This window comes from Diplotaxodon limnothrissa, linkage group LG17 (genome assembly GCF_057381915.1).
Source record: "Diplotaxodon limnothrissa isolate DT_005_m linkage group LG17, D_limnothrissa_male_GT1.1, whole genome shotgun sequence".
Classification (NCBI taxonomy): domain Eukaryota; kingdom Metazoa; phylum Chordata; class Actinopteri; order Cichliformes; family Cichlidae; genus Diplotaxodon; species Diplotaxodon limnothrissa.
In genome coordinates this window covers 1980955-2007638 of record NC_140612.1, presented here as the reverse complement: position 1 = coordinate 2007638, position 26684 = coordinate 1980955, and the positions used below count along the sequence as shown (strand labels likewise).

General features: G+C 41.7%; 1 protein-coding gene across 1 annotated transcript in view; it reads right to left on the bottom strand.

Annotated features, from left to right (window-relative positions):
• scube1 (signal peptide, CUB domain, EGF-like 1) overlaps positions 1-26684 on the bottom strand; it is a 120339-nt gene that overhangs the window by 37611 nt on the left and 56044 nt on the right. Inside the window, exons 5-6 of the mRNA XM_085376815.1 lie at positions 10938-11066; positions 7889-8005 (exon numbers count right to left, since the gene is read on the bottom strand). Coding sequence (XP_085232941.1) covers positions 7889-8005; positions 10938-11066 — 246 coding nt within the window. The remainder of the gene's footprint in view (positions 1-7888; positions 8006-10937; positions 11067-26684) is intronic.

Here is a 26684-nt window from a genome sequence, read left to right as displayed (position 1 = left end):
GTGTATTTGTGCACATTTTAAAGGCTTGTTATGTTTCTTAGAGCACTGTTTGTTGCTGGAATGTGAGCTAATCCCTCAAAAACACGCCCAAGTCCCTGACAGCCTCACATAGTGATCATCCCCCAGCTCCATTTATTAAAAAATACTGGCAACTGCCAGTGCTACCCCTCAGCCTCCTAACAGACGCACCTAAGGTATCAACTACAAAATCTTACGTCACCTTGTTCTCAAGTTGTAGCATTCACAAACGTTGGCGTCCACGTCACCTGGTGTGGGGATGATAATACCCCATGTAAAGCCTAGCTCAGCCCAGTAGAGCTATTTTGTAGTATATTTATATTTTACATAATTTTAATATTTGACCATAAACATATATATGCTTATACTTGTTGATGTGGCCATTTTTAAAACTGCTATTGTTGAGAGGAGGCTGGAAGATGATACAGACTGAAGAAGAGTCCAGCTTCAGCTGTCAGGATTACAACAGGCCACACAGGAGAAGAGGAATAAAAGGTAAAACAGTTGTACATACATATCTGTTACACTCCTTACATATTAACACTGACTGCTGTTGCCAACTCTTTCCATGAGAGGAGGACACATCTCCTATTTATTTAAGCTGGGGAGCATAAAACTGTGCATGCTAAAGCAGAAAGGATTAGGACCTGCTGCACTGCTGTAAAAAGGGAACAGTGGCATGACCTCTCAGCACTCGACAAGATCCACTGTCGATCCTGCGGTGGCCATGTTACTGAGCTATGTATAGAAACACCAGTGTTGGGGAGTAACGGAATACATGTGCCGCCGTTACATATTTAAAATACTAAATATGAGTAACTGTATTCCGTTACAGTTACTCTCATTGAGTAACGTAACAGAATACATTCCAAAATACATTTTGGGGCATGTAATCTGTAATCTGTACTGGGATACATTTTAAAAGTAACCTTCCCAACACTGATAAACACACACATAAACACACATGACACACGATCAACTGTGATGATTTCCCTTGTAGCACCATTTATTTATTTATTTTTACATTTTGCTCTCTCCTGTACCTGATCCACTTTTAGCTGCTCATACAATATTAACACCATGAGCTGTCACAGAATGATTTAAGCCTAGTCTCTTTCCTCCCTATTTCCCCTCTCCCTCTCCTTATGGCTCGTTTTAGCAGCACATTTTCATTAGAGCCTCGGCTGCAGCTCGATCAGTCTTAAACACTGTGTCATCTGCAACAACGAGGGTGGACACTGCAGCACCATTTCTCTCAGAAGCAGAGAGAAAAATGATAGTAGTGTCAAATCTAACATACTGATGCTCTCAGACAGTTTCAGTGCAGCAGTGGTGAGGTCTCTGTGCTCTAAGGAAGCACATATACATATTTATGCTCACAGATCTGAAGGAAGCATGTGAGGTATTAATGTTTTACAGAATTAGGGTCATGTTTAGGACCAGGCTAATATCTCTCTATGATATGTTAGGGCACAAATCAGCATTTATCAGTGTCAGTCAAATTTTAATTCAACAGCAGTTATTATCAGGAATTGACTTGTCACGTCAGATGGGTTCTTAGTATTTAGTTTGGTTTGGGTAACACATGTGTCACCTGCTGTTTGCTGTAAATCTAGTCTCAATAGAGACTTTGGACATGGAGCTGTCCAACACGACTTATTTCAGCTCTTATGGGAGTCTGCTGCATGGTTATTATTGGTCCAGCCGATATGGTTAATGGTTAAAAGCTAAAATGGAAAGATCTTGTTGACAACCAGCTAGGCATCACAAAAGGAAAGAGTAGATCTTTATTACACATGACATGAATGAATTAGAGGCGCTGCTTGTTACAGAATCGTGTTTCTCTGTGGAGGTTTGTGCCATTCCAGCGTGGCATACATGACAGACTTTCAGCAAACCTGTAACACTACTTTTGGGGCAAAATCAGAAGAGGAGGCTTGCTGATATGACAAGAGATGAAGCAAGGTTTAGAATGTGAGCAAATCAAATATTTGGTAAAAAGATGAATGGGAGCGGAGAGAAAATGGAAGAAAAGCTAAAGAGGAATGAGGAAGCCTGCGAAACCCAATTTTCCATCCTTGCTTCAAGCCACAGTGGCCAGAACCTGCTTAAAGAAAACTCGTGTAAGTTTGAAACATGTTTTAATGGACCACAGAGTATACAGGACATCTGGTAACAGCAGGACTTTAAGTTGCTCGACTCCTGTCTGAGAAACAAAAAGACCCCAGGCATTGAATTAGAGTAGAAATGTGTTGCTTCAGAAAAGGCACATCTTGACTGATCCACCCATTTGATTTGGTGAAAGTCTGATTGATTGAGGTGCTACAAAGTCATTTTAAAGGTGTTAAAGTAACCACGCTTGATGGTAGGCTCCAAACCTTCATTAACTCAATCGTAGTTTGATGTTTTTAGCCCACCCTTGGTGTTTTTGGAATTAATTACAATTGGGATTAAGATTAGTGGCTCCAAAATTTTCACCAATAGCACAGACGCTGATCTGCAATAAATTTAAAGGCGGAATAGATGGATACATCCTCAAAGTGGTACAAACCATCACTGAACCATCAATGTGAACCAGGGATCTGGCTGCTACAGTTTCACAGCCTCTTACCTCTTCGATGGCTACGGTTATGAGAACGTTCTGCTAAGTACAGCTGGAACCTTTTATGCTACACTTGTGTCAACATGGGGAAAGTTGGGTCTATGACCTTTATTTTTCTATAAAGCCTTTTGTTTTGGAGCATCAGTAATCAGAAATACAGGAAGTGGAAAACAAAACATTTGGAGTATAACTGGGAAAGTAAATGTTAGTCACTGAGAAAACCTTCGAGGCCTCCAGAGGTTTGAAAAGTAGAGTTATTCAGTGAGACTTGTTTTACCCGTGTTTTTAAATCTCATCAGATATGAGAAAAAAAATAAAGCAAACTGTGACTGTGGGGGTAGATGCAGTGAGCCCCGAAGGGTTTCCAATTTTCTCTTGATAAAATTTAGTTAGAGAGGAGAAGGAGAAGGGCGCGGATAGGAGTAGAGTCGGGAATACAAGCACAAGCGCCATAGCAACACATAGAAAGAGGAAGAAAAGAGTTACCCATAAGTAGCCGCCGTTTCACCCGCTTGTCCACATCAGCTACTGACGTGGCATTGAACTCAGAGCTCTCAATTGCAGCCTCATCTTTCTCTAAAACACAAGTAACAAGGGGACAAACAGTGAGCAGCAGGTTAATGAGAAGCCCAAATGACCAGACCTTCAGCCCCTCTTGGCGTTTGAGCAAAAAACCAAAGCCAAGAAGCAAGAAGCGATGAAGAGGCGCCAAAATCCCTGTTAGAGTGTTAATCCCCAAACAAATGATGAACCCCCAGAGCAAATTAAAAGAACAAAACAAAATGAAATGAAAATGATCAGTATCAGTGTGGAGCTTTCAAAATGAAGCGGTAGGTAGACAATAGGTAGGGAAGGGAAGGAGCTTCAGGGCCCACATATGAGTAGATTTGTTTAATGATAGCGGTGTGGGGTTTTAGGGGTGGGATGGGGTTGGGATGAACAGTGGGATCGGGGTTTATTTCTTTGATGGAGCTTCTGTCTTAGACCAGCCATGCTTTGTCAGCAATGATTTCCTCACATTAGGATGGAGGGACACGAGAAAGAGAGGGAGGGGAAGTCACTCGTGGAACATGTTCGAGACGAGCTGCCTTAAACGTGGGCACAGAGACGAGAGGGATGACAAGAAAGAGCAGAAAGAGTGATGCACAAGAGGTCACAGGGTGGAAGGAGTTGCCTGAAGAACTGAGCAAAGATGAGATGATTGAGAGGGAATGAAAAACACAGAAGAGCAGAGAAAGAAGAAAAACATCAGTCCCATCATGCCCCACAGTGGGAGAGCTATATGAAGGAAGGAGGTCTGAAGGGATGGGGATTGAAGGGGGTGTAAGGAGAGCATGCAGAGAAACAAAAAACAGGAGGAGGTAGTCTGGGGGCAGCGCTGGTTGCCTGTTTGTCTATGGCACATGTCACAACTGGCTTTAACAGTCAACGCTGGAAAAACCACATTCCCAAAGGCTGGGCAGCGGAGGTGGGGTGGGGGTGGAAGAAGGCAGTCGGATGGCTGTTAAAGAGGCATGCATGTGCTGCATTGGGGATGGTAGGTTTGGCGATGAGCAGGAGAGGGAGGTGGTCTTTTATTGGGCTTGAGCCATTAAGGCCTGAATGAGCATCTCTGTGAATGCACGCCACTCGCTTCAAAAAGGACAGGCCTTGGATGTACATGCTCGGTCTCATGAGGTGTGGATGGGGGAAAGGGGCATAGATAAGGGGGCAATTAACGTCTGCCTCAGCCTGCGACCATTTTCTCCCTCTCCTCTCAGGCACATGATGGACAAAGTGGAGGGCTCTCTGAAGCACACTCAGGGATGAATGCAGGCTTTTCTGGTGCTGAGCTAGTGGATAAAATGTAGTTATTTGAATGTGTGTGAGTGCCGAAGCAAGAGCTGCTGCATACCATCTCTTGTGTGAAATAATCTGTCAGAGTGGGAGACATAGTGGATGTGGATGTGTCAGACAGGTTTAGAAGGGGTTGAGGGAGAGAGGTCCCAGCCACTCATCCCTAAAGAGTCTATGGGACTAAGTGGTGGTCGAAGTCCCATAGAGAGGGGAGTTGCTTTAGAGAGCCAGACCTACAGAGAATGAGGAGTGGGAAGAATTGAACCACTCTACTACTACAGCGAGGAGGAGATGGTAAAACCAATGCACTGGGGACGAAACAGAAGGACCAGTGTTGCTACAAACAACAGCAGCAGCAGCAAAAGAAAAGTCCTTCAATTAAAAAAGAAAGAAAATTGAAAGGAAAAAGAACAAAAGTGAATTACAGGCTCTCCTATGCAGCTGAGCAAGCAAACAAACAGCCAGACAGATTAATGAAAGACAAACGGTCGATGTGGCATGTGAGTGACGCATGCAGCAGGAATGGCAGGTAATAAAGTGAGGATGGGTGAACCCTCCAAGTCCCTTTTCCTCGGTTAACATGTATGGAGCAAGAACAGGTACAAGTGGATGGAGTTGCAGCGACTTTGGTTTTTAACCAGTCTGTGAGATGGAGGGTGAGGAGGTAGTGAGAGAGCTGGAGGAGGAGGTTAGTTTTGCTTTTATGGGAGCTTTCTCTAAGATCAGGCTGCAATTGAGATTTCCATTTTTAACCACAGAGTCTAACAAAAGGTCCCCCAACCCATAGTCACTCTTTCCTCTCGTGCACTGAGGATTAATCCCCATATCCACCTGATTCGGTTTGAACATGGTTGCTCAGACAAGACAGGCAATCAGGTACTATCACCAGAAAGCAGGAGGAGGGAGGAGGAAGAAGGAACAGAGGAGTAGCGCTATATAGAAAGGGTCAAAGGGGGTGGGGGTTAAAGGTAGGCCCATAAAGCAGTTGGGACACTCAGACAGAGGGGGTCCTTGCTTTGATCAAAAAATGAAGAGAGAGACAGACAGAGAGAGAAAACACACAAGACACTGGGAAAAGAGGGAGAGAAGTGTTCCCGCTCTCATTTTGCTTCCTCTTCACAGCCTTTTCTTCATCGAGTGTTCCAGTTCTTCAGAGCAGCTGGAAGGAAAAAGGGTTAGTGGCAATCAAAACCCGGCGCTGCTGAAGAGCAGCACAGCAACCTGCTCCAGTGTTAAGGCTGAGAGACAGCGAGGCAGGTGTGTCCAGTGTTCAAACACAGCCATCAAAATGTCATCAGATAATTATATGTTCACCAGTGTTCACAGACACGACTGACCACAGACTCATCAGCTCATCTGTAACATTAAATATGAAATCACACTTTAGGTTTTAACCTCTCCTTGATGTATACGTGTTGTGTTCACCGAGGTTCAGCTGGCAGTTAAAAACCACCTGTGAGCCACAGTCACACAGTCTCATCCGAAGCTCTGAACTCGATTGCTAATAATCCAAGGATTTCTGTCTGGAAACATACTTTGACCTTTTCTGGAGTTCCAAACAGCCACATAAGACTCATTTTGCTATCCTTAACTTTCCAAATATGAGGATCTTCCAGCTTTCAGATGTCAACCTCCGTCTCGTAATACACATAAACGCCTGGGTTTTTGTCCTATTTTCTTTAGCTGACTGGGATATTGTCATTGCTTTTGATCAGCAGCTCTTTTAGCAGGAGACACAGAGATTTTTCCTGTGCACCAATTTAACTTGAACAGATGGTCTCTGCTCTCATTTACTCTGAGCCAAAGTGAAGCTTCTTCCTTAAAACTTTAAATAACTAAGAACAGCAACTGAAAATACTAACTATGCTTAATAATTCACTCCCCAAAATTAAATAATTTTCACAAATATTACACAAGAATGGTCATTTTAAGGACTGTATCTAGTGTGCCATTTCCTTCGTGCAAACAGTGAAAACGTTGTTTATTCCGTACTGTAAGACACCGGAATATCTGCGCTGCTCACAGTCCAAGCTAGCCAACACAGGAATCTACCATGCAAAGTGTTTGAGAATCATGAGAGGCCACCTTCACGTCCTACTGCAAATCCTTACAGTAGCGACATTTATTTAAGTACACTGAGGACCCTGATGATTATTAGAATATGTAATCTGATGATCAAAAATACAAGTGATCATGTGTGTAACAGCAGCACTTGTACCCATATACTTAAACTACGACAAGCTCTGATAAACATGCTCTGAGAGCCGGGTTGTAGTGATGAAAACTGCTTTCAGGTTTAGCAAAGTTTCTTAAATTTAAGTCAACAGTAAGAAGGAAAAGCTCTGAATGGCTTCACATACCTGGAATGCCTTATTCATGCTTTACTGATCGGAGAGCGAGTGAGATGAAAATGAATCTCCTCTAAGCAAGAACCAGGATGTGTACAAATGATCTGTGTGAGCAGAGACAGCTCCCTACTGCTCGCTGACTGAGCTCATTACTTCTGATATAATGAATGTGATTATTATTCAATATGTGTTTAAAATATGTCACCACTGTTTCCTCGGTCCTGACATGTTACTGCTGGCATGCTTAATAAATACGAACTTTAGCTCTCCTAAATAAGCTTGGATACAGTAGCAGAGTTGGGTTTGAAAATCATTGCACTGAATCTTTCATTTGCATTTTACATGTTTTTGGGAAAAAAACATTTATTTGTGCTTCTTCAATTATATAAAAAAGCAGAGTTATTTTAATTTGTTACACTATATTCTCTCTTGTCTTACTGTGTGTGTGTGTGTGTGTGTGTGTGTGTGTGTGTGTGTGTGTGTGTGTGTGTGTGTGTGTGTGTGTGTGTGTGTGTGAACTTTTACTCTCACACAAGCATATTTAATCTTACAGTATCACATTTCTTATTTATATAAACCATCACTGACGGTGTCAGTGGTTCTAACTATGCTAACAACATGTTCAGATATGATTCCCAAACAGTGGAGTATATTATAAATTCACAGTAAGTTTGACAAATGACCTGAAAACTTTAAGTAGTCCTGGAAGTATGAGTCACAGTCAGGTCTGCAACTATGATTAACTGTACATGTATCGCAGTGTTCCCTTCCTGTCGAAGCCCAAAACATTAGTAGAAATTCTCATCAAAGCTTTGAATCCATCGTCTTTTTTAAGGTCTGTGTGAAAAGCTTCCTCGCTCCCTCGTGTTCACAGAGCTTAAGTACGGTAAGGTTGAGGCAGTATGGGGGAAGAACTTTTAGGTGATCTGTCTGTTGACTCACCAGCTCCAACCCCCCGTACATGTTACTCTTTGTTCTAAGCTATAAAACTGTCTGAGGCCTTCCATTATACAGCAGATGTTACAGTCAGGCAGCTGTGAGAGCTTCGGGGTGTGTGTAGAGAAACTCGGTGGCTGTCACTCACCAATGCAGGTCTTGCTGTCTGAGTGCAGGGCATACTTCTGGTGGCAGCCACACACAGGCCCCGTGTCTGTGTCGTTGCATGTGTGCTGGCAACCGCCATTTCCATAGTTACAGGTCACTGAAGATAACACAGACATCAGCTCTCTTTAGAGTTTATAATACAGTGCCAGTGTTCATTTACTTGTTTATTTGTCTATATTTGTTTACATTACTGATCTCTGGTCATTTGTGCTGTAAGACGCAATCAGATTTATGCTGGTCAACAAGTCAGCTTAACGTGAGTGAGAGGACAGAGAGAGAGCTAGAGGAGAATACACTGAGTGGGAATTAGATGGGATGGTAGCAGAAAAGGGAGAAGAAGTAAAAAAGAGAGGGAGCGAAAAGTTATTACGGTGGAAGAAAGGGCGAGAGAGAGGAAACGCATACTGAAGCATAAAGACATGGAGGAGAGAGAGAGACGGGATGTAACGGACGGAGAGGAGACTGAGCATCATGTTCAAATCATTTCCGTAGCAGTTTCTATATGTTGCTGTTTCTGAAACGACCGGACATTTTAAATACAAATACGCACAAAAAACAAGAAACCATCAATATTTGTCTGCCTAAGATCTGATATGTTTTACTCTTTCATCCACCTCAGCCTGGATGGAAAGCTAGCTTTATGGCTCCACAATAACATCAGAGTACCTCCTTCTTATTTGCAGCACAGGAGCTTTGTCTCTATAAGGGCACAGGAAGAACTGACTGTGTTGGTGATTGCCATCCTGGCTGCTGCCAGGGCCTAAGGAGCTTGGAAAGAAAAGTGTCTGGACTTTTTTAAGTTTCTTGAAGACGTTTCATCCAAGAAGCTTCTTCAGTTTTAAGAGCAATTGGTGGAGAGTCCCAGATTTAAGCCCTATGGGAGTGTCCCCAAGGGGGTCACGGACCCCCTATTGATCCTCCACCTAGTCACTTGGTTATGAGAGGTGAAACGTCTTCAAGAAACTTAAAAATGTCCAGACGCTTTTCTTTCCAAGCTCCTTAGACTACGATGACCTGGATGAAGCTTCACAGACCAAACAGTGATTACTTACGTGCACTGAATAAACTCTATACAAGACCAAAGGCTTGAGTTTGGTCATTAACCGTTCAGGGAAAGTAAAGTAAATCTTCCTGTAGTACTCAGGAACAGTGTCTGTTCTTAGTATCTAGCAGAGAAATCCAGTTTCAGCTTTTGTTCCTTGGAACATAAAAACAATCACCTATGAATTCCTATGTTATCATTTTTCCATCATTTTCAGGTCCTCCTATTTTGCCGAGTGTTCACAGGTCACAAAAACCAAGTGTAAATAGAAAAACTTAGATCCTTAAGACTCTTCATCCTGTGTCGATTAACCCTTTAAGACCTACCATAGAACCAAGTCCGCCAGAGCTTATATTATATTTTTACATGCTGTGGAGCCATTTTTGGGAGCATTTCAAGTTGCTATACATCAATACAACCATTATAGCCCAGATTTTAATAATATGTATTCATTAAGTGCATAGTAATTACATAAATTGCAAAAAAGTGCAATAAACTACAAAAAAATTGAAAATCGTTTTTGATTTTTTAACATATATTTGTAGTTAGAGAAATTTAAGAGGCTTATCCCTCAAAACTGTAAATACAAAAAAGTTGCACAAAATAGTTTCCCACCACAGGAAATTTATTTTGAGTGTCTTCATAGTTTTATTTTTGAAATACACCAATTTTTATACACTGCAGGAAAAACGAAAATAAATATTATACTGCAAATTTGCAAAAAAGCAGCATATGCATCAAAATAAACTATTTCCAGCAGTGCAATATGAGTCCTAAGCATCCCAGAAACGACACAGAAAGTCATAAAGTCAAAGATAACTTTTAAAAAGAGCAGTATAGGCCCTGAGGCCCTGATCGCAAAAAAGACTACATTTCCGCGAAAATGACGTCACTTCCGGTTTCGGCCAGGTAATGGCGGAAATGCAAAAGTTCGCGCTGACGTCTATTCCAACGTAGGAAGTGTTTTGAACAGCTGATCGGACCAGCAAAGCGTGTTTCTGGAATATTATGTTTTTGTTCCTGCAAGCGCTTTTTATGCAGTTTTTGCAAAGCTTTATGTGGAAGGAAACCGTGACCGAGGACAAGCTGATGGCATAAGATGTGAGTACAACTCCTCCGGTTTCATATGCAAAAAAAATTTTTGCGCTAGCTTACGTGGTTGCAGTGCTACTGGGATTTAAAAATAGTTACCATAACAGAGCGTTCCCGCTCCGATCGGCTCTAAAGGGTTAAGAACATCAAACATAGAGAACTGGAAATGCGATTAACAGGCATAAGAATGACAGAGGAAAGTGAGGTCTGTGCGTCTGTATGTGTGATGCTGGAGGCTTTGCAGTCTGCCAGTTCTTTCATCACTCATTTACTACCGTCCACTGCTGCCATGCTCAACAGGCCAGCACAGCACCGGGTCCCTTGCCGCTAATGAAATATTACCACAGTGGGGGAAACATTAGAGCTTTTTTGAGGCTTTCAAAATCTTAATACTCTCACTGCGAGTATAGCGAGATGATTTGCCAAACATTGTAAGTGAAAGCTCACTTTCCCCCATCAAAAACAGCAGCCCAAAATTCCAGGGCTGCAGGCTCTAGGTGCGAGGAGTGAGAAACAGGAACTGAGTTGCAAAAGGACATGAAATCGCTCTTCTGAATCCTTCAGCTTGGCTTGAAACGCTTAGCTGATTTTGGTATTAAATGTCCAACCGTATATTTTACCACGGGAGGCCCGGTGGAATTGGTCCATTCATTGCTATTGCAGATGTTTATAACAGGAACATTTTGATCCTTCGTGGCACTAATACATCACCTCAATAAAATCAGGTCTATAAAACAAAGTGATAACACCTTGCTGTCATGTGAATTGTAAAATACAACGACAAGCACACATCTATGAAAAACGTATGTAGACTTAAAGGCACGCTGTGTCAGTGAGTTGACACGGACACTGTGTGCGTCGGTTTGGGTAAGTGAAGGTCAAATGTGATACATACATGTGCAGTCCTTCTGATTTTTGGCCAGCTCAAAGCCAGGACGGCATTCACACGACACGCCGCCTTTCCCCGGAGCTTCCCTGCAGATGTGGGCGCAGCCGTGGTCCTTGTTCATGCAGTTCATTCCATCTGGGTGGGAACACGGAGAATATTTAACACTTTACATAAAGAAAGCTTTTTTACCTGATTATACAGAAGCGAGAGGACAGTCCTGATCTTGACTGACTTAGCCCCTCAGTCAGAAACAAGCCTTTTTAGCTTTAATGAATTCTACTATTTGAAACTACTTTCTATGGGCAGAAATCTGTGCCATCAGACACTGAATTTGAATAAGTTAAATGTGAATTTGAATCGCTTGGATTGAATCTGAATTATAACTTGAATAAATGCTTTAAAAAGCTGAATATGAATTATCCTAATTTGAAATTCAATTTATTGGTTTGAAAATGATCATCACTAAATTGAAATTGAATTTTATATTTTGAAAATGAATTCATTTGCTTTGAAACTGCATTTTACCCTTTAAAAATTTAGCTCTTGAATAATTTCAGATTCACTTCTCACCGTTCAGTTTCAGTTCCAAAATTCAGTTTTTGGGACTTACATCCGGAGTAATGAGCGCAGATTAATAGAACTACGTTTTACTAGCGGACCGAAAGTGTTACTGACGGGAATCTACAGCGTCTTGAGCTGAATTAAGACTTCAGAAGTCATTCGTCATGTCGAATGACCAGCGGATAAACTCTCAGGTTGGTAATAAATGTATTACAAGAACAAGCGTCATGTTAACAAATGATAGCCGTACAGTAGCATTACAAAATGCAAAAAGGAGCCTTGAGTGTTAAACCCATATTACTCCAAAGGTGGTTTTTAGTTGTCTAGCTGACTATCCCGATTCCTCTGCTGACATCCTTCACCAACTTCATCATCCTTACACCCTTAATCACAGCTGTAAAAATCCCACAGGGTGCCGTAATCACACACGGCAGGTCAGCCGCAGTATTAAAAGGAGACAGCAAGGAGACTTGTAACTGAAGAACTGTGGTTTCTCTGTTAGATGTGTTATATGTGACAGCAAGCCCAATCTTCAGGGTGAGCTGAACAGCCAAGGGTCATTAAACCGCTGCTTTTCTTTCCTAATGCTACGAGCCAGAATGATGCTATCTGAAACCTCATTCTCACACACGGTAGAATCTCGACACGTCTTCATCAGGACCAATTAAAGTCTACATGTCAATGCTTGACCCATCTCAGCTTCCACTAAGGCTTTTTCTTGTCAGCACTTACTATTTCTTTGTTCTAGTCTGTTCATCCATTCGTTCAATCACAGAGGTCTGCTTGATGTGCTCTTAGTCTACTCCTGGTGATTTACAGAGCACATTGTGGCAAGAATATGTGAAATAGGACAGGGGAGGAAGCAAAGAAGCAGAGGATGGAGGATCAAGTAGTGAGGAAAACGCCAGCCAAAGATATCACTGAGCTCTGGCAAGAAATGGGGAATTCGTTTGGGTTTGTGTCACAATCAACTGACTTTCTCTACAAAACAGAAGTTGAAAATTTGATAGGGGGCTTCAGTTTGAAAGAACGGTTTGTTTCATCCTCGTAAGAAGTTGTTTTTCTTGCATAGCTTTTTAGTGGCTGGTTGCTCATACGACTCCTTTCACTTAATAACTGTTGAACAGTCTTTATTCTCCTGAAATGGGAGTGATAATGAATGATTAATGATTTTTAACTGTACACTCTTAATTTGACTATTCAATCAAAGTGCAAAATCAAAAGCACTCATGCAGGAACATACATTTACATACATTTACATAGCTGACAAAGAGTAAAACCAAATCCACCTCACATCACATAATTCAGCCAGATTGGCTGGTACTGATATGCAGCCAAATCTGGACCCTGTACAACTCATAAAATTAGCAGACCAATGATGCTAGAGGGTAAAAAGCTCTGAACATATGCCAAAGCATGCATAGATCTTATTTGAAAACTAAACTCATAAGAAAGCACTGTTTCTACAACCGGTTTAAACTTTGGAGAAGTCAAATAAACGGAGAGAGAGCGAGAAGACGGACACAGGCCCGGCCGTCAGCACAATTGAGCCTAAAACAGCAAACAGAGCTGCGGGCGCGAACTGTGGCCAACATGACGAGGGGGTTAGGCTGCCTGGCTAAGCCTAGAGCTCACTGACACACTCAGTGTGCTGCATGGGTTACTGGTGAAAAACGGCAGAGGTTCATGGACCAGATCTTAAGACGTTAGAACTATAATAAGTGTATGAAAATAAAACAAAGGATTTTTTAAACCCATACGAGAAAATGATAACGGTTGAATCAATTCCCATTTTAAAAAAAGTTGCACCAATAATGGAACAGTTAGGTGAATAAACACAACCGTAAGAAGTCAAAATCCATAAAATCTAACTGAAATTTTCTGATAAAGCAACCCAACAAACACCTTGAGTGACTCCTGCAGTCTGAACAAGCTGTAACAAAGACTTTCACTCCTTGTGAGTATAGTTAGGCGATATTTGCAGAAGTTATGCAGATCAGCTGTTTATGTGGGCATAACAAAAAAACTACACACACACACAGCTGAAGCATGACTGAACGTCCCTTAACCAATGTGCTTTTTCAAAGGCATAAAGAATATTAATGCATTTAAAATATATATATATCTGACCTGACCTCTGACCTGTGGAGTCAGTGGTGCTTTGAAGTGAATAAAACACACCAAAAAACAATGATATGTGCTGCCTGTGCCAATTGTGACTGCATTTCTTCACTTAGCAGTGAAAAGGTAAAGAAAGGGTTGATCTTTCTTCTTTCCAGCTCAGTGTGCAGCTTTGTTTAGACAAAGAAGGTCAGCAGGTTTACAACTACTGAACGTCCTCGCTGGGAGCCCCAGAAGGTCCAGACAAAACACTGAGGCACATCCTCGTGGCCCTGTAGGAGCCCCCAGGATAGACTTTGCCTCTCACACAGGCTCTCCTCTGTCTCTTTTATTATCCTCTGTCTGTCTTTCTCTTTCACCTCTCTGCTTCTCTTTATCCAGCAGTCCTCACATCCCTCTCCTGCTCTCTCAGGAGGTCTGACTCCAGATGAGGTCCAAGCATATCACAGCCATGTTATTACAACCTGACTCTTGCAGCGTTACACCCCAAAGCCCAAAAGTCTGGCTGGCAAAGTACAATCAGAGACAGAAAAAAAGGAAGGAATGAAGTGAAAGACAGAGATGGATAGAGGGAGACAAACTGAAGAAAGACGAGAGGAATGTGGAAAAAGAATGTTAGAAGAAATGCGAGAGAGGGACGCAGAGCGGGATAATTTAGAGTCTCCGAGTTACTCTCCTCCCCGTTTCCTTTGAGGGTGATGAGGAATGAGGTGATGCTGACAGCGAGTCTCACAACCCGATCTCCCCACTAGGGACAAATACACATTTGACAGCTCAATTCAACTGTAGATGTTAAAGTTTCAATAATGTGAAACACCTATACAAATACGACATAAATGGAGTCTGGGAGCTAGTTCGGTCTGTCAGTTGAACTGTGTTCGCCCCAGTATGCTCACATTATGTACCAAACACACCCCTCCCAATTTAGCAGCCAATTCTCAATAAAAAGGACATTTCCCTGACATGTTTCTACATCCACCCACGCCACCAACACCCACCTTCACTTTGCCGCTCCAAGTGGATAACTACTCATTACTCCTCTGTTCAAATGTGTGGCATGTTCATGGGGAATGACGATGATCACTTCAAATGTGTCTTTTCTGACTGAACTATATTTATAAATCCCATGAGATTAATAGAAACACCTTTTTAAAGTGAATTTCTTTTGTCAGTTACTCAGGTTCAAACTGGACACCTGATAGATGAAAACGATTAGACTTAGTTTGGTCAGAGTTCTCATCTTTATGCACTCATTTAATTCTCCACTGTGTAAAAAACACCTAATATTAAGCAGTAAATTGATATCCACTTATTTAACAAAAACATGACCATTGTTCACTGGCAGCACTACTGGCATCACATTTAGTGACCACTGGTTTCCTAACCACTGGTTGGATTTCTTGATGACAGCCACTTCTCCTTTGTACAGATAGATATCCCATGCAAGGGCTTGGCCGTGCATGATAGTTCCTCTTCGTCTTCCTCATCGTTTTCTAGCTTCAGCTGCCCGAGGCTTTTCTGGAACAACTCATCTCGGGGATCATCATTCACTAATCGTGGCCCTCTCGCTTTCCATTGCTCATAGAACCTCTGGGTAAGACTTTTGAAGTGTTTTGGTCTTGATGTCAGTGGCATTTATTTCCTCCTGTGACCAGCTTATTATTCCAGATGGGTATCTGTTGACTGGTAGGGTGTATGTTCATCTTCACTGAGTCCCACGGAGTTCCTGATGAATGCTATTAGTGGACAATTTGTCTTGTACAGTGCCAAGAACTCCAGTATCCATGTTTTCTTGTAGTCAGTTCAAGTGGTGCTCAGATTGGTCTGCCTGGTCTTAGTGTCCTGACGTACCATCAACCAGTTTTTTAAGTTTGTGCTTCGGCTCTCTGGTGTTATTTTCAGTATCTGAACTATGTCCATGGATTGACTCATATACCTGCTTGGCTTGGTTTCTATGATGCCTAAGAGGAGCTTCCATGTTGTGGAGAGGCAGGTAATCAGCAGGTAGCTTAATGGTGTTACACCCTTTGGAGCTTCATGATCAAGATTGTTCTACTCTGTGTGAGCCAGTCTGAATGAGTATCTGGTATAAGCTGCCTCCTTATTTGTGCTGCCAGGCAATTATGGAGTGTTGTTTAGCTTCTTCAGCCAGTAGGCATGGATCATGTCAGGTCCTGGTGCACTCCAGATCTTCATTGCAGAGACGTGTTGTTGGATGTCTGCTCTTAGATCCACCAGCCATTGATGTGACAACTCTTTCCCTCAGATGTTCTTCCAGCTCTGGGTGGGTCTGCCCTTGTGTGATCCTTCCTTTGTAGCTGAGAGTACACCCTGAATGGATCTTTGGAGATCAAAGCTCCTCGGGGTGGCTGTAGCTCAGGTGGTAGAGCAGGTCAGCTAGTAATTGGAAGGGTTGTGGTTTGATCCCTGTCTCCTCCGGTCTGCACGCCACATGTTTTTGGACTCTGGGGCGATGGTGGCTCAAGAGTTGTGTGTTCGTCTTGTAATCGGAAGGTTGCCGGTTCGAGCCCCGGCTCGGACAGTCTTGGTCGTTGTGTCCTTGGGCGAGACACTTCACCTACCGCCTACTGGTGGTGGCCAGAGGGGCCGACGGTGCGATATGGCAGCCTCACCTCTGTCAGTCTGCCTCAGGGCCGCTGTGGCTACAACTGTAGCTGCCTCCACCAGTGTGTGAATGTGAGAGTGAATGAATAGTGGCATTGTAAAGTGGTTTGAGGGGTCCCGAAAAGCGCTATTTAAATGCAATCCATTATTATTATTATCATTATAAGATACTAACCCCAAGTTGCTCTCTGATGCATTCATCAGAATATATATGTGTGTGAATGTTAGAATAGATAGAAAGCACATTTTTGTTCTCTAGCATATCTCTTCAGCTTGTGGCCAGAGCTGGACCCTTTGTTTGGCAGTTTCAGTTATCTGTATCTTTTTGTATGTGTTTTTCATCCAGGACCTTCTGCATGATGCCCTTCTGCACCTCAGTTAACCAAATAATCTCCTTCCCTGATTTTGACTTCCAACCTTCTTCTCCATTGGGCGCCTCCTGCATCCTTAAACTTAAACCCAAGTGCTCCTAGGATTACTCTGGTAGTGGTGTATATGAGCCATATGGTTTCAGTGTTACATCGTCTATTTCAGCTCCACTGCTCTCTTCTATCAGGGCTGGATCATTATTTCCATACGTTGTCCAATGCGCTCTAGCCCCAACATCTCCAGCTTTCATAGTAGCTTTCGGCCATTGAAGTTACTGCACTGAGCAACTAGGTGCTTCTTGGTCATTGCTGATGTTGGCTTTCTACTCATCAAATCAAATCAAATCCCTTTTATCATCACATCACATGTGCAGGTACATTGGTACAGTACATGTGAGTGAAATTCTTGTGTGTGAGCTCCACAAGCAACAGAGGTGTGCAAAAATACAATAACACAAGAACAAGCAAAATATAGGAATGGCTAAATCTGAGAATTATATGAATAATATATGTACAATATAAGCTGTCTCTCAGTCTGCTGGTTCGGGACAAGATGCTGCAGAACCTCCTTCCTGATGGAAGTAGTCTGAACAGTTTCTGGCTGGGGTGACTGGAGTCCTTGATGATCCTCCCCGCTTTCCTCAGGCACCGCTTCCTGTAGATGTCTTGGAGGGAGGGAAGCTCACCTCCAATTATCCGTTCAGAGCACCGCACTACTCTCTGGAGAGCTTTGTGGTTGTAAGCGGTGCTGTTGCCGTACCAGGTGGTGATGCATCCAGTGAGGATGCTCTCAATGGCACATCCATAGTTCCCAAATGCATTGCACATAGACCCTCTCACTGGGTTAGCTGGTCCAGTATCATTGCATTACTTATTATCAGTCCTTGCCCTTATATGCCTTGTTCCTTCCTCCTGACTCAACCTCTGTATACTTCAATGAGTAAAACTGGTCAGCTATGCTGGTTGTGGGTTATAAGAGAGTAATTCATGTTTTGTTTAGGCAGAGAAACATTAAATAGTCGGGGAGGTCCAATAACCCTGAGCCTGAAATTTTGTCATGCTTCCTGTACATCCCACAAAAGTGGTGAACATAACAGGGATTTCAGCCATAAGCTTTTAGCTTCTGCTAAGCTTATAAATGATAAAAATTCTGTTCACTTCATTGAGCTGGCAATATTGCGTCACTGTTTTTTTAAGAACTGTGGAAAAAAATTCCAGTTATTTGACATCTACATGTCCAGTATCATGTAATCGTATACATTACTGCACACGTGCAAAGTACCATCAAAAATGAATGCCTAACCCTCTGACACTAAACACATTTTGAACCTCAAATATGGCTTCAAACTCGTGGGGACGGGCATTTTGTCCCCATTAGTGACTGTTGGTCCCCACAGTTATAGTAGCTTGCCAATCCTCACAAAGACAGACACACACACACACACACACACACACACACACACACACACACACACACACACACACACACACACACACACACACACACACACACACACACACACACACAAGTTTCCAGTTCAGTAGTCAGAAAACCACCCATAAAAGAAATCAAACAAACAGAAACAACCTCCACTTTAAAGAACACTTTTACATAAAAGCTTTGAAATCTGGGATATCAAACAGGAACAGTTTAAACAGTTTATATTGTTACAGTTTCCTCTTCAAAGAAAACCCAGTTGCAGACTAGCTAACAGAGCAGCTTGCCATCTGCAGTGCCTTGGGTACGGTTAAAGTCTATTTAGTGGTTTCAGTCGAGGAAATACTTCCAAAATGTTAAAAAAAAAAACCCTCTATGCAAAACATCCTTTTAATTTTTCAAAGACATCAAACTTTGTTTTTGCTAACCCAGAAAATTATAAAACTAACCCTAACCAAGGGAATTCAGCAACTGGTTCCAAAAAGTGGAACTTTTCTCATTTTCTGACTTGGAGAAATAGGATGTGAAGAAATCTTCTTTACAAACTGGAGCAAAGAGGCTCTCCACCAGAAAAGAAAAAAGCAGCCCCTCTTAGCCATCGCCCCCCTCCCTCCACTTTTCCATCCATCTCTTGTAAATGCCATTTTAATTTAAATCTGTCAGCCGCTGGCTGTGTGTCTCTCACTGCTCTGCTCAAACCACAGTGCTATAGGTGCTAAGCCATGAATTTCAATGAGAGCTTTTCTTCAACTCGCTGCATTGAACTCCTTTAAATAAGGACTGTGCCTTTTTAATAACCCTCCCCAATCTCCTGGTTAAACACAAGAGGAAACAAGCACCATTCCCACCTACACACACACACACAGACACACACACACACACACACACACGCACACACACACACACACAGAGTTTATTTTGCTTTCTTTCCTTCATCTGGCTCTAACCTAAGACATATCGGCATATCAGGAATGCAGATTTAAATACTAACTTTGGTTTTGAGTTATGAGCATAATTACTTCAACAAGCATAACACCAAGCAATGATGCTGTATTATTATTATTATTATTATTATTACATTGTGGACAATGAAGTAAAACTTGGACAGCAGCTGAATCAGTTCACTAAGATAAAGTGCAGATAAATTGTTCTGAAATGTGGAATGGAAATATTGTTTTTATCTTCCACATAAATGAAGCCAAAAAGAAAAGCAACACACCCAGAGAAATAATACAGAGAGGCAGCAAATAACAAAAGGGAAATGTGGTCTTTGTTCACAGAAATGCAACCACTATGACACGTGCTATTAAAAGTCTTTAAAGTGTTTAAAGCTGCCAAAAAAAGGATTTAAAAATAGTTAATTTTTAAATAAACATTTGTTGTTGAAACAGTGTTTAAAGGCGTTTAATTGTAACATTGTTGTTCTCTATCAGTACAGGAGCTCGAGCATTCAAGATGAAGGTCTCCTTCATCCAACACATGTTTATATTTACTGTTTTGTTCATTTATTTTGAACAATTTTTCTACAAATCTAAAACATTACATTTCATAACATCAGTCACAAACAGGATGCAGCATCAAAAACCACCTTGGCTTTGGTCACTAGCATATTACCATGGTCGCCTGTAGTTTGCATGGAAAATGTTAACACTCACTAACTAACCACCATGTGGTTGTGAAACCGTAACATTCACCTTCAAAGTAAAAGTTATCCCTTACAGTTTCACTACAGCTTAGCAAGTAATTGTGTTTGCAAACTACAGGGAGTGCAGAATTATTAGGCAAATGAGTATTTTGTCCACATTTAGTATTTAGTATTTATTTATTTATTGTCATTGTCAAGAACAATGAAATTGCGTTTGGGGCTTCCATACACCCCAAAAAAAAAAAAAAAAAAAAAAAAAAAACCTCTTCATGCATGTTGTCTTACTCCAAGCTGTATAGGCTCGAAAGCCTACTACCAATTAAGCATATTAGGTGATGTGCATCTCTGTAATGAGAAGGGGTGTGGTCTAATGACATCAACACCCTATACCAGGTGTGCATAATTATTAGGCAACGTCCTTTCCTTTGGCAAAATGGGTCAAAAGAAGGACTTGACAGGCTCAGAAAAGTCAAAAATAGTGAGATATCTTGCAGAGGGATGCAGCAGTCTCAAAATTGCAAAGCTTCTGAAGCGTGATCATCGAACAATCAAGCGTTTCATTCAAAATAGTCAACAGGGTCGCAAGAAGCATGTGGAAAAACCAAGGCGCAAAATAAGTGCCCATGAACTGAGAAAAGTCAAGCGTGCAGCTGCCAAGATGCCACTTGCCACCAGTTTGGCCATATTTCAGAGCTGCAACATCACTGGAGTGCCCAAAAGCACAAGGTGTGCAATACTCAGAGACATGGCCAAGGCAAGAAAGGCTGAAAGACGACCACCACTGAACAAGACACACAAGCTGAAATGTCAAGACTGGGCCAAGAAATATCTCAAGACTGGTTTTTCTAAGGTTTTATGGACTGATGAAATGAGAGTGAGTCTTGATGGGCCAGATGGATGGGCCCGTGGCTGGATTGGTAAAGGGCAGAGAGCTCCAGTCCCACTCAGACGCCAGCAAGGTGGAGGTGGAGTACTGGTTTGGGCTGGTATCATCAAAGATGAGCTTGTGGGGCCTTTTCGGGTTGAGGATGGAGTCAAGCTCAACTCCCAGTCCTACTGCCAGTTTCTGGAAGACACCTTCTTCAAGCAGTGGTACAGGAAGAAGTCTGCATCCTTCAAGAAAAACATGATTTTCATGCAGGACAATGCTCCATCACACGCGTCCAAGTACTCCACAGCGTGGCTGCAAGAAAGGGTATAAAAGAAGAAAAACTAATGACATGGCCTCCTTGTTCACCTGATCTGAACCCCATTGAGAACCTGTGGTCCATCATCAAATGTGAGATTTACAAGGAGGGAAAACAGTACACCTCTCTGAACAGTGTCTGGGAGGCTGTGGTTGCTGCTGCACGCAATGTTGATGGTGAACAGATCAAAACACTGACAGAATCCATGGATGGCAGGCTTTTGAGTGTCCTTGCAAAGAAAGGTGGCTATATTGGTCGCTGATTTGTTTTTGTTTTGTTTTTGAATGTCAGAAATGTATATTTGTGAATGTGGAGATGTTATATTGGTTTCACTGGTAAAAATAAATAATTGAAATGGGTATATATTTGTTTTTTGTTAAGTTGCCTAATAATTATGCACAGTAATAGTCACCTGCACACACAGATATCCCCCTAAAATAGCTAAAACTAAAAACAAACTAAAAACTACTTCCAAAAACATTCAGCTTTGATATTAATGAGTTTTTTGGGTTCCTTGAGAACATGGTTGTTGTTCAATAATAACATTATTCCTCAAAAATACAACTTGCCTAATAATTCTGCACTCCTTGTAGTCTGCATCTTCACTGCACACTACGGGCAGCTGCAACAGTCTGGTAGCAACCAAAGCAATCGCAATTGTTTTTTCTGTGCAGCACCATATAGCTAATCGTCATCAGTTTAACTTAGCAACAACCATGACCACTCACAGTCATGCAGGCCTGGTGAACAGACCGGGCCTGCATGACTGTGGCTTTAGCAGTCAGTTTCACAGCCACTAACACTCCCAGCCAGTCTGGGCATACTAATGTTTTTGCTAACTGGTTACCAGGTAATTGCCAACCCGTCTCTATGGCTGTGGGACAGAGTCCTTGTTAATTATTCTTTCCATTATACTCCATTTCATCCACACAGTGTATCAAGTTAAACAAACTCAGCTTTGAGTCACATGACTGGGGCAACATGTCACATGCCTGTGAGTAGCCCTTCACAGACATTGCATCTTAGCATATCTTAGTCCAGACCACCATATAAATCTAATGAAGCAGTTTTTGTAATTACAAAAACAAAAGTAAAAAGGATGTAGAACTGTCACTATTATCTGTTGGTGTATAATTTTGCTGCTGCTGGATCCAGGTCCTGATACCAAGGACCTGATACGTGGTGTAAAGAAACTTGCAGGAATTTAAACAGCAGAATGTCTGAGGTGAGAAAGTGGCAACCAAGCCTGCTACAAGGTGTTGGGCAACAACTTAATCACTTTCTGTGAGGGCAAGGCTTTATTCTTTATACAGGACACACCTACACCCATGGGCAGCCACACTACAGATATCCTGCTTGTTGGCTGGTTGCAGACTTTTGCACATCGGATAACATTGTTTTCAAATGAATATAAAAGTCACATTTAAAATTGGTCTGCTGCTTTTTATGATATGCCCACTGAAGAAGCCTGACATGATTTGGCAATAAGGTGAAAGAGCCATGAAACACATAATGTCAGCTGAGTAACGGATGGATCAACAGAACTATTGTTTGCATTTCATTTCTCCTTCCTATCCATCCCTCACCTGCAGTGTCTTTACTTCAAAACTAACACTCTGATTCAAAACTATAAATAAGTGATTAAAAAAAACACCCCATTATTACATGAGAGGTGTTTGGATTCAAGAGTCATTCACCAAAAATCACAGCACATGAGCAGCTACTGGATTCAAAGCAGATAATATACAAAATGGATGTGAGTGATTACACTCTGTAAGCGCCTAAACTGTCAATGCTGCCAAATAACCCAACTTTGACAACAGACTAAAAGCACCTGAACATTCACTGTGATTAATCACCTGTCTGAAGCAACTTACAAGTCCCTGCAAGTTGTCTTTCACAATGTACTGAAGTGAACTGGACTGCCTGAGCTTTAGCTATATCTAAAAACTGATGGAGTTCTTTGAAAAATGGTCAGCAGTTATGTTAAGTACACTTAATGTGTAGTTAATGAGGTACAACCTGCAAACCACAAGCCTGCTCCTTAAACACACAAGCAGTGCGGGTGCTCGTGCCCTCGGAGCTACAGCTATGGTGTCAAAGCAGCAATGCTTACATGGAAGCCAGAAACAAAAGCAGGGCAGCGTTTAGTGTGTAATGTTACCAGAGTCCAGCTGCTGATGTCATAGAGGGACAAATGTCCAGGGAACTGTTTGATGCACATAGTCACTGTTAACTGAAACAGTTTAAGCACAAAACACGTGTCCAAAGCAGGTAACTGATGAGAGTCGAAAACGTTTACTTCATGTGCAGATATATATGTGTGTGTGCGTGCGTGCGTGCGTGCGTGCGTGCGTGCGTGTGTGTGTGTGTGTGTGTGTGTGCATGTGTCTCATTTCCCATAAAGTCGTCTCCCCGTGTTTCCTGTGTTTGCTACTGTGCAGTGGCTGCTCACCAGCTCACCTCCACGCCCTCGTATTAAACATTTCCACCTACCAAAGACAAACTCTGAACTAAAAATACAGCCAGAACAGGGAGAAAAAATGGGAATTCGACCTTCCGCTCTCATGTAAATAAGTTATATTTACCCCTGAGAGAAAGACAAACAGAGGGATTACTCAGTTATTAGAATTTGCGTTAGGTTAAAAAGGTTAAAAATCACAAGCTGGAATAATATTTAAACAAAGTATTTATAAAATGAAAGAAGAGGGTTTTGGGAGGAAAGCATTAGAGTGTGCTTTGAGTGTGTGTGCATATGAATGTATCTGATCAGCCCATAGTGTGTAGTTCACTCCTGAGACACACAAAAGCAGCTTTTACGTGTTAAAACAGAATTGAGACACATGCCTGGCAACATTTAACATACTCAGAAACTCACAGCATCCAAAGCCAGATGCAAACATCAAGCTTTTCTTTTACCTGCACTGACCAGGAAAGTGAATACAAAGGATAAACATAGACCATTTTAGGTCTGGTTCTTTAATGTGGGGTATGAAAAGACACGAGTGCTGCAGTTTGGCTCGTCGTGCAGGGAAAACACACAAAACAAGATGGTTCAGCTTTATCAAATATGCCACTAAACCGTGACAAGGAGCAAGCATTCATACACTCAGCCTTATCTTTATGGACAGCAGAGAAATGCATGAAATCCTTTCATAGCTGCAGAGTTTGCAACATTTCTGGTAGTACTGTAGGTAGGTAGTAAGAAACCTCAAATCTTTTCATGTGTGGAAAGTAACAAAGTAGAAATACTTTGTTACTGTACTTCAGTAAAAATTTGAGGTACCTGTACTGATTTTGAATATTCATTTTTCTGACAACTTTTGACCTTTTTACAGGCGTTGGCTGCATGTAGTTGTATTCAGTGGCGTAAATCCACAAAGAGCAGTAAACCTCAAAGCAACAGCAGCACATGTTGGGATCCTTTTACCCACTCAGACTATCTCAGGAGTCCCACTGACGGCACTCATTCTTCTGTTAGGTTTGGAGGGGAAGTAAAAAAAATATTATATTATTATTAGATTAATATAGCATGAGGTGCAGTTGGCTTTGCATACATCGTTCCTTTTTTGAATACATTTCAGAGGCTGTACTTTTTCACTTTTATTTGAGGAAAGAAGTTGAATTAGTAATTCAGGGTATGTACTTGAATGTGTGTATTTTTGCCACCTCAGATAATCGACACTGCGGTCAGTCTGAGCTCATTGTTGATGCTTGTAGGCGTGATAAAGCCATTATAAAGCTTGTATACAGAGGTGAAAGTGTACAAGTGGTGCTTAAGAGCATTATCAACTATACAAAGTACAATACAGAATAAATGCTGCCCTCAACAGCAAGCCTGACCCATAGTCCATTATTGTACTTTAGACTGCTGGAAAGTATCCAGTAGCTTATTCTCACACTTTTCATAACATAAAAATAATTATTCAGTGTCCTTTTAGGAACATTTCACAAGGACACTGAATGTAAGCTTAAATATATCAATCTGCCCTTTTTTCACTCTCAGTTGAGTCACTGCAGTCGTTGATTCTATTTTAGGGGCTTTTGCATCAACACATTAAACACTATAAAAACAAGTATCAGGTTCCTAATTGTCAAACTAACAATCATTTACAGTGAAGCTGTCGATATGAACCTTAATGGCATTATTTCTAGCTTTCGGTTAGCTTAGCTTTCAATTGATGCTATGATGATAGCAGCCAGGTACACAGAGTTCCCTGTACTTAAGGTTCCCACGTGGCCCAAGCCTGTCATTTAAAAGCTCTCTGTACCTCCAATTTCCTGCTATGGTTTGTTTAAACTGAGAATTCCTCTGTCATGAAGAGGATGTGTATGTGTGCGAGTCACTGTGTGTGTGTGTGTGTGTGTGTGTGTGTGTGTGTGTGTGTGTGTGTGTGTGTGTGTGTGTGTGTGTGACTGTTGTGCAACAACCTTAGCCTCAGTCTGCTTCCTCTCCTCGCACAGCTCCAAATAAACAGCACTGCTCCAATCCACTATGTTTTTCTCACTGTTTATTTTTCTCTTTTTCTACCCAAACATACACACCTCCCCCACAGCCTGCTCCCACTGCTCTCTTTCCTTCTCTCTCTTGACACGGTACAATATGTGCATATATATATATATATATTGTGTGGATTATCTCATTATTTCAAATAATTCCCAACTCGATTAGTTAGTTATGCTGCTATAGGCTCGGGGTGCTTGAGGACTTCGTGTCCTAACTCCATGTATTTGTATCCTGGGCTTAAAGCAGGATCTACAGGTGGGGGGACGCTAAGTTCCAGTGGAGCAATGCACCACGAGAAATGACTCACTTACAAAAAAGTCACATAAGAATTTCTACTGTGAGCTTCAATTTATTTGCTTTCATGGTGGACAGACTGTGGTCCACTGACCCGTGCTGCTACTGGCTCTGAGCTTTACTGCTCTTTGTTGATGTAGCCAGCTATATTCTACAATATATAAGCACATGTTACATAGATATTATGACTACTTTCAAACCCATATAAATTCAAATAGATGAGTCCAACCAAAGTCCTTCTAGAATCATCTCCTCTGACTCATCAGTCCCATTGGACCAGTAATTTTGAACCATTATCTAAATGAACTTTTTTTTCAGACAAATCTCTTAGATGTTTGACACCAACATTACACAACTTACAATCCAAAAGTCTTTGGGTGCCATCTGCTACTATCAGGTCCTAATATAGCAATGACTGCAGACACCCCAATCTGCACCCATCCAGAATCGTCACAATCACCTGTCCTCCTCGTCATACATTGTTTCTAAAATGCAGCCTGTCCATCTTTAGCTAGAAAGACAGATTATGTACCAAACCACACAGAAACATTTTGTTTGTCTTTGTCGAGCTGTTTAAAATCCTGCATTTGAAAAAGTTACTTGTGCCTAAAAGTGTGAATTGATGACAGGAATAAGAAGGAAAAAATCATTTTAATAATCATTTTATTTACTGATTAACCAAAGATATCTAACATTTGCCTATTTTGTCCTTTTTGTTTTTCATGGTCTCTCTATGCTCTTCTGCATTAACCCCGTCCTTGCTTGGTTCTGCCGAAGATCTTGTCCTGTTAAAGGGGAGTTTTCCTGTCCACCATTGCCAAGTGCTTGCTCTGACTGGCAAAGGGCTGTCCTTTTTGCCATCTGGTTATCGATGTAACCACACTACAGAAATGTCAGCTTACACTCAAAATGCTAAAAATACTGCTGGCGGCCAGAAGCAGGTACACCTGTGTGACATCTGACTTGAGTTATTCCATTCACAAGATTTTCTGAAAACTTGAGTTCAA